We start from the raw sequence: 9,767 nt of genomic DNA, 5'->3' as shown, positions 1-9,767 counted from the left end.
CACTGTGCACTGTCGCCAAAATACATACAGACAACAACACCCTGAGCTCATATTATCAAGAATAAACAGTTACCTTTAAATCCCTACCAAAAATGCATAAATAAAACTCTTCTATCACCACCAAAATGAGAGAGGAAAAAATGTTCTAAAAATAGACTAGAACTACATTCGTGGGTACTGAACTGGAAGTATTAATTGTGAACTGATTCCTGTTGTGAAACTGCGCAGTTGACGAAGGTTAGTGCCACTCTACTAACAACAAACCGCAACAAACGGGGAAGTATAGACAGATTTTATACCTTGCGTTAATTGGTAAGTGATCTATTAGTCTACCCCCTGTATCAAGTGCCTTAGTTCTACAATGTAAGGCATAGCACATGTTGGTTTTGTTTTACGCCCAAACATAAATATAAGCGTCAAGGTCTTACATGTAGGACCACAGGTGCTCGACGCGAGCTTGATGTTAAAAAAACAATAATAATCTAAAGGAAAAAAATCATACAGAGTGACAAAAATATCTTAGATTACCCCCATGACCCGTTCTGACATAGGACCCCCTCCATCATAATATAGAAGAGAGAAGGTACGGAACTTCCAAATACTTCGTTCCACCCATGTCCCTCGATTTCCTTCTGCTATTTCCGTCTTTAAAGGCAAGCGACCATACAATATGGCTTGTTTTACTTCTGATATATTTTTCTATCCATCAAGCCGTCATTGACTTTTCTGCGTTGTACCAAACTGAAGTTACGGGCTGCGAAAAGTGCGATTTTCGCGAAGTTTTCCTTTGTGGACACTTCCGTGCTCCTATGATAATAAGGATAACCTTTTGAGCCAATCATATTTCGGCGTTGACGTTAATGCCGCCTATTTTGAAAATAGAGATGCATGTATGTGATGTGTTGTGCAGTGAAGAAGACAGTGTATAATACTTGCATGGAACAGGATTCCTAAAGTTGAATCGAGTTAATGGTAAGTAAAAAACTTACTTTTACATCTACCGCTGTTCTGTAATTCAAGAAAGGATGCACCATAGAGTTGAAAACATTGTCCATATCGCTCTTGTCACAGGTTCTCAGATGAGCACGTAAGTGTCCACAAAGGAAAACTTCGCCAAAATCTCACTGTGAATAAATATCTCTTCATAACTGTGTACTTTATTATTTCCTCATAGGGCAACATTAATTTCAGGATAAATTACAGTATATTGAGGTGATCATCGAAAACATTATTCCACGTGGTTTCTGTTCGCTTAACATGTGTACCACTTCACACATTGTGTAGTACGTCACTAATTTTTATGTTGAATTGGATACATTCTAGTTTTATTGTTTGATCCAAATTAAATGTTTTTTCTTATATACAAAAGATCGACTCTTTTCGAGAAACTGTGTCGATCGAACGATAGATAGATTTGAAGGCGATAGAAGTAAAATGGAAAACAAAAAAACAAGGGTTAATCAGTACTAAAATATTTAATTGGTCTACAGATTTAAAACAACGTAAATTAGAACAAGTTAGTACTTGCCCTTTGTGCCACACTTGACAAATATCAATTCACTTTTTGAAAAAATCAGTTAATTTTTTAGGTGTATGTTACTCCTTGGTTTCTCTGCCGCCAAGCAAAATCCCTCAGATTTCTCAACTGCATGAGCTTTAGATAGTCAACATTTTGGGTCTCCAGCCACCTTATGGCAATATCAAAATATTTGATTGCTTCTTGTGCAGATTGTGGGGGTGGGGGTTCAACATCTGCGTCTGCATCACTTTCAACACTTGTTTTACTCCTGTTAGAATCGTCTTCTGCTGCAAATTTGTTCATTATAGAATTAATTATAGTTTCATCTGACATGTATTCGGCTGTGGGGCAATCGTTGTCAGCACAAATCCACTCCTCCATATCATCAAGAGAAACGCCCATCTCAGGACCAAGAGTCTGTACGAATTTCTTCCAAACAGCCTCAGCATCAATGACATCAGTTTCACTGAAACATTCGAAGTCACTATCATCGTCGCTGTCTCTGATACTGTTTTGCTTTACGTCAAAGGCAGCTCCAGGACCCCTAATCCAGCACCCCAGGTCTCTTGTAATCGATTTTTTTTTAATGCAACAAACACTTCCCCAAGTTGTTGATCAAAACAAAGCCGGCATGTAATTAGGTTCTCACAGAAGTACTCAGGGGTTTCGATGTGACGGTCGATCGACTCTTTTCATGTTTTCAATGAAAAGAATATGTTGTGATTATAATGTTTACACTGAAACGGAATTAAAGGATTAGAACATGACTTTCACACAGGAAGACGTTTAATTGGTGTTTATTTCATTCTCTGTTGCCACCTGTTAGCATTTACCAGAAGTTTTCATTGATCGCTATTTCACCAGACTGTTTATTTACAGTATACTGACATCTGTTTATCATAAAAACTTACATAATATATGATATCTTTAAACAGAGGTCTCGCTAGGATTTTAAAACTGGGTCTTTCTGCCTCTGAATTCAATCACTAAACATCAGTACATTTTCTCACTGGGCCGCCAGTCGAAGCCTTTGAACTAGCCTCCTAGCTGTTGCATCATGTTCTTTCTTTTTTTAAATGTACTCTTATAAAATGGCAACAGTACATCAAAGAGTCTTTCAGTCACTGAATTCTGTCATTGTAAATATCAGCACAGTTAACTGATCAACACATTTTCCCACAAAAAGGTGGCTGAAACAGTACCGGCAAATCTGTGAATTTTCCCGCGCACCTATTACATGCTTATGGAGGACTCCCGCCTCAGTGATTTTCTGCGTCCCAGATAAAAAATTGGCGTCCAAATACGCGTAATTAAGCGTTTTTGAGATCTGTGCAATCAATTCTTCTTTAGAACTTGCAAATTTCAAAATATGGATTATATTTTTACGGGCATTAATCACCATTTTCGATGATAAAACGAGCAATGTATCAAGGTTTAATTTATCAGTTCTTATCGTAATTTTTTTCATGTTCAGCATATTTTAAAGATATTTTAAATACATTTTCTCTGGAAAAAATCAGGAGCCAAGATGGACACCACGTTATAAGCGGGATCGCGAGTTATCGAGGGAGTGGTGTATGTTGTGCAAGATGCAATATCCTATTTCAGGCTGAAAAACTACGGGTCAGATGAAAATTTGTCAGTACATTTTTGACCCCTACATTTTTTATTTGACCTCCAGTTCTGACACCAAGGTTTTTTTAATTTAAATATCAGGGATTGTACTGGGCTTTGCCAATGTTGCAAATTGCGATATTTTTTTTTCCTTATTGGTGACAAAATATACCATCTGACGATATTTTTGGCTGTTAAAAATTCTTATAGTCTTGGGTTTGGAGAAATTCAGAGGCTCCATGGCAGGAAGCTGCAAACTTGGATATAAAATTGGACTGGAATCTGTTGTTGCATAAACAAATCCTTTGTTCATATCATATTGACAAACCACCCTAACAGCATTGTTATATCATAATATACTTATGCTGATGTCTGGCCTTAGTACTCTGCTGTTGTTGTTGTTGTTGTTGTAGGGCTTAACGCCATTTTTCAGCACAAGATAGGCTGTACATGGCAGCCAGTATTAATGGTGGAGGAAGAACCCAGAAAACCACCGGAAAGAACCACCGACCCACGAGAAGCTACTGGCAAGCTTTCTCACATAACCACATTAGCCGAATCCGAGACTCGAACCGACACAGACAGAGGTGAGATGGCAGTGATCCGTAACGGTGAGAGCTTTAGACCACTCGGCCACTCAGGGCCCCACTCTGCTGTAATATAACCCAAATAGTCATGCTACCTGACTAGCTACAATCAACCTTCTCTGAAGGTGAGAATGGGAATGACTACAATATACAATGGCAGTGTTTTTCCATTTTGAAAACTGTACCAGAAAAAATAGTTTTGCTGAAACTTCAGAGAAAATTGATCACCTTTGAAGCATCGACCATTCTGTACATATACTAAGCAAATGAAAAGACATTCTATGTCAGTGTTTTACAATTATTTGATGTTGCCGCAGCAATAACAAATGGGCATTTGTTTGGTCCTTCAAAGAGCGCCTTTAGTGGCGCCTTCATTAACACATGAACCTTCATCAAAGCAAGCCAAAGACCTTTATTCAAAGAAAGTTGGCAACAAACTTAAATAAAAGCATTGTTTCATTTTTTGTAAGGATTGTGCAGTGAAAGTTTTACTGTTTGCAACAAAAAAGTTAATGTTTGCGATCGCTACCAATGGCGGTTTAAAACCCAAAATAAAGTCCCAATATTTTGAAACAATATATGGCCATTGAGGTAAAGGAAGGTGGGACATCTCGCAAGAATGTGGAACGTTTTAATTTGTTCACGTTTTCATTTTCTTATCAATAGCCTCATCCCCCTGGTAGCCTCTGCATCATGGTAATTGTCTCTGGCTGACCAAAATCTTGGCCAATTTAAGTACATGTACATGTAGCTATACAGCCACATGCTACAGTGATAAACATCAGAGTGAATTGTTTCAGGAAACATGTTTGTTGATAATGGGATATAGATCAAACGAAGACTCGCCTTTCTTATATATATGTTTTGGTTTTGTTTTCTAACAGAATTTGACTGATACATGAATTTTCTAACATAATTGAACAATCAAATTCATGGAATTTTCATATGCATGTATATTATTTAACACATTATGGAGTGTACTACACAAATGTAAGTTGTCAGTATACAAGTGTATTTCAGACTAGTTGTCTTCATTTAATCAAAATTTCCAATTTTTTCGCTGCGTAAATCCTAGTCGCTGATGATAGGTCATCTCTTAAAAATTTCACATTTCTATTTATTTTCATGCTGTCCCCACTTATCCAAACATCCGTTTATGTCAACAATATTACCTTCGTCCCAAGGATGTTGTGATAAATGGATTGTACTTGATTATGAAAATGGCAACATTTTTTGGAAAAATTTGCGACAAAATATTGAGGTTGGCAATTTTTTTGGCTACAGCTTTTTTGAAGCCAGTGCCATCCCTGAATATACCCACACAACAAATATCAGATGGAAAGTTTCTTTTGACATCACTAGGGCTTCCCCTCATTTTAAAAAGAAAATTTAAACAACAGTGCAAGTGCAGAATGTTCACACCTCATGTCTAAAACAAAGTCAAGCGAGGTTAGTTTTTCCATGCTGGTCAATCAAGGATGAACTGATATGAAGGAAAATGATTGGATACGTGAATAATGTTTAAACTTATTTAGTGAAGATGCAAATTCATTCTAGTAAAGTAATTATTTTTGTCACAACAATATTCACAGGTGATACAACAGAACATGACTTCCATGGATTGCATATGATATATCTATTTATGTAGGACCTTTTTGTTTAGGAGAAATGAAAATTGAAGACATAATGTAATAATCAGGAGTTCTCTGCAAAAAATTGGGAGATATTCTGAAATTGGGAGGTAGGTGTAGAGCAAACTTAAAAATCAAGTTTTTTTTTTTCCTCCCGGCATGGAATTTACAGGTATGATGTAAGGTCACTAACATCAAAGCAAACTACAACTCAGTTTTTACGGTATTAGCATAATTTTTGAAGCATTATTTCAGAAACTTCATTATTGTATTTTGGAGATATCATTAAAGTGTAATGTAGTGGTGCCCATGATTCGAATCCAAGGGATGTACTTCATTCAGTGCGTGTTCAAACCTACATTGTACATGTGGTGTCACCATTATGTAAATATGCTCAGTAGCCTAATTGCGAGCTTTGCATCAAACCATATTGTTGTTCGTTATGTTGTCATACTGGGATCACATTTTAATGAGTTGGGTATTTACAGTTTCAAGGCAAAATAAAAATGTAATTGCTGGTGCACTGATATAAAATGACCAATGCAATAATGCATCAACAAACAATGATTGAGTCAAGCGAGAGAGATAATGTTACAGCAACCTGTGAATGCTCAATTCTTGTCATCGTTCGATCAAGTTATACACAAATCTGAATTAGGCAGAAACAATAAGAAAACAGGAATTTAAATAAAATAATTTTCAAACAAGTTTATACCATTTCTTTTTGATAATTATACATGCCAACCCCGAGAGACGTATATATTTAATTTTTGTTAATATAAGTTTGCCTAAATAAATGTATTTAGAAGTTACTGCATGCATCTTGTGATGTCTCAGTTTTGTGGATTGGCTTATATGCGAGTCCTGCACTTTTTAGTGTTTATATCGGCTTATACGTGAATGGGTTTATATATGAGTATATACAGTAAACTGTTACCTGAACAAAATCAACATTGTTTTAATATTAGATGCAATTGATTACAATAACTTGTACCGTAGTGATTTGGATTCCATATTGATCAGAGAAATAGTAATCAATATAAGATTATGTGGAAGACAATAGATTGATTCCTCATGTCTGTCTTTTTCGCATTAATAGCTTTATATGCCTGTAAAATTCTCTCTACAAAAGCATGTGGATGCCTTTTGTAGCTGCTTCTCCCACCTTCTTGCTCTATGGATAAAATGATGGATGTTATATTTCCGTTTCTCTAGCAATAATAACATTATCTTTCCTAACCAAAATGCAATAAAGTTCTATATTTCAGTGAGTGTTTAAATAGTTGTGATATACAGTACAGTAAAGTAATGAATAAATTTGAGTGAAAACAATTGTATGGGTTTCATTTATAGGGGTGAAATAATACATGTGTGCCACATATCAGAGTCATGATACAGTTTTCTATATGGTACATTACTGACATGCATATCATATGTGGTTATTCATTCAATTTTTAGAAGGTCTATAGGCTTTGGTGGTGCCTTTTTATGCGTGTTGACATATTGGTTGTATTTCCAGTATGCAGATTACAGACAGATATAGGCTTTGCATCAATTGCTTAACATTTTCATCCATGACAAGATAGAAAAAAATGCTTTCACAGCTTGAATGCTTTAAAAACATCTTATTACCAATTTCCTGTCTTCACATAAGCATGGTCCGCTCTGGTGGCCTAGTGATTATAGCGTCCACCTCGGATGCAGGACGTCGTGGGTTTGATCCCTGCCCAAGTCATACCAAAGACTTACAAAAATGGTACTAACAGCTGCCTCGCTTGGCATTCAGCATTAAGAGGTTAGTGTTAGGACTGGTTGGCCTGGTGTCAGGACAATGTGACTAGGTGGGACATTATGCTACATGTCTGTGGCATAATGCCCCAGTTTTGACATCACTATTAACTGCCACACTGCAGACATCGTAGTGATGTGACTGAAAAATTGTTAAAGCTACATTAAAAATCCAAATCACACTCACACGTAAACTTGGAAGACATTACCTTCAAAACAGTAGTAATCATGCAGTTTCCATGTGCAAGGAGAACCTCATGTCGAACAAGGCTGGATGTGGGAGTGGGGATGAAAATGAACAAAATCTATCACACTGTACTCCAGGCTAAAACAGAAAAACTCTTAGAATGTTTCCAGTTCTGCAAAGTATACAGGTAGGGCAGTTATTGTTAGGAAAGTTTTGTATATATAGTTTGGAAACATTTTCTTAAAATACAAATGTAATAAAGATCTTCCTAATTTTATATGCAGGTAATTATAGTGCTTGATAGATGATCTTTGTCCTTCAAAAGTTCTTGAAAGAATGCCTTGATTTTCTGAACCATGTACAAGAAATTCATATATATATATATATATATACACATATATATATATAACATTAGCATGATCAGTTGAACTTGATGCATCAGTTTTGTGAACAGGATTTACTAATCTACAGATCTCTTTTCCAAGTTGGATGACACAAAGAGCAATCATAAATGCAAATACAACAGTGTAAACAGAATATCATATATGTATTTACACACATTCACTTATATGCACAGCAAAAATATATATATATATATATATATATAATTATATGCGTTTTGTCACTTAAGTGAGCATGGATGGCAACAAGAACACGTCTACTGCTGAATGCAATATGAAGAGCAGCCTTGAAATATCAGATACAAAGCAGGATCGTGTGATGATACTTTGTGATTTTGGTCAACTTCATAAGGCAGTCTGGTTAATGGAGCAACTTGAGACTAATGGATACAGTGTATGGATGCGTGTCAGAAACTTACATCAAGATATTTTGGAGCTTGCTGAAAAGGCAGATGTTGTTCTTGTTTGCATTTCTGAGTTCCCTTTCATTTTGGAAGGTAAGATATGGTAAAAGCTTTTTCTCTGGTCACTAAAATTGCATTGATTAAAATATGAATAATTAGTGACCAAAAAACTGTACATTGTAAACATTTAGAATTATAAATTTTTGTTGTCTGTTCAAACTATATTTTATTATTGAATGCTAAAATGTCAAATAATCCACTTAAGCAGCAGAGAGAGTGAACATTGACTCACTCTTGAATTGTAAAAATAAGCCTTTCTGAAAATCGCACACAAAAAAAGATTACGGTGGTGATGGGGGGGGGGCTGAGACAGTGCCCTCGTTGCTGCTACTATCCAAAAGTTTTATCAAGACCTATATGATAACATGATCATGGGTCATGTAAGTTTACTGTTATGAATCCATGCAGGGTTGACTGAGCCTGACTAAATAAATTTCTGATCTTAATTATGTCCATATCTCCGCTGCACCAAGTCTGATGAATATTTCTGAAAGTATGTGTATCAGCACCATTAAATACAGCTAAAATATTACAATTGTCTCTGATCACTTTTGGTATTTGTGTATATCGCTGAGTAACATATATTACATCTGTGTTTTTATGTCTACCGCGTGAAAACATTCTAGCAGGATTTGAATGCTTATCCAGCATTACGTCGTCGTATAAAACTAAATTATTAATAAATCCATCAGTATCATCTACAGATGGCACTTCATTAATATCAGTAATAAATTCAATAACATCATCACCGTTCTCGCCCAACAACTTTGCCTTTTCATTAAAGTCTTTCAGTACATAGTACATCATAACATCGATGGTCATCTACAGACGGAGCTGCTAAATACAACTTATCCCATTTCAACCACCTCATTATCAGATTAAGTAACAGTTGTGTTTTACCAGACCAGGATGGCCCAATTATAATCATTTGGACAGAATTTGGTAATGCTGGATGATGCTTGACCGGTTCTCGCCTTTTTGTTGCTGAAAATTCAATTACATCCATGATGTAGAAATATAATAAATAATATGGATTTATATTGTGTAAAATGCAGGACACATACTCCCATAAGTGGACTAACAACTATTACAAAAAAAAATAACAGATCAGCAGTTAAGGTAAGTGTGAACGATGTGGTACAAAGAAATTTTAAGTTTATTTCAACAGGCGGAGTTTTAAAAGAAAGGGAGGTGATATTGCCACCCAGTTAACAAAGTTACCAGGAACTCCATGGGCAAAATATCCAGGAGAAAAACATCTTCCGGGATATAATTAATGTGGTCCTGGCACCCGACTTGATATCAGGCTTGACAACCAAGATCAGGTGAATATCTAGTAAATGCTATTGGTAAAGTGTGTCACGGTCAACGAAGTGCCAAAGAATGCCTCTGTGGTTTCATTAATTTTTCTAAAAAGATTTTTAAATGCACTTACGTGAACGTCGTACTCGGCCCACACTGTGGATAATTTACCATCTACATTGTCCACATTTTTTTTTTTGTCGCATCTTTGTTGGGTGTTGGATCTCTTAGCACGACTATTTTATTTCCGTTCATGCTGAGTTCACCTATCATT

At 36.0% G+C, this 9,767-nt stretch overlaps 1 protein-coding gene across 1 annotated transcript in view; it reads left to right on the top strand.

Annotated features, from left to right (window-relative positions):
- The first annotated feature begins 209 nt into the window (after positions 1-209).
- The window catches only part of LOC149790474 (uncharacterized), a 50,828-nt gene continuing 41,270 nt past the window's right edge, over positions 210-9,767 (top strand). The window contains exons 1-2 of the mRNA XM_089972528.1: positions 210-312; positions 7,958-8,224. Coding sequence (XP_089828654.1) covers positions 7,963-8,224 — 262 coding nt within the window. The 5' untranslated portion in view covers positions 210-312; positions 7,958-7,962. The remainder of the gene's footprint in view (positions 313-7,957; positions 8,225-9,767) is intronic.

This window comes from Sinohyriopsis cumingii, chromosome 10 (assembly GCF_028554795.1).
Source record: "Sinohyriopsis cumingii isolate HCF-2022 chromosome 10, ASM2855479v2, whole genome shotgun sequence".
Lineage (NCBI taxonomy): Eukaryota > Metazoa > Mollusca > Bivalvia > Unionida > Unionidae > Sinohyriopsis > Sinohyriopsis cumingii.
The sequence above is the reverse complement of the archived record's forward strand: the minus strand, read 5'-3'. Positions and strand labels throughout refer to the sequence as shown.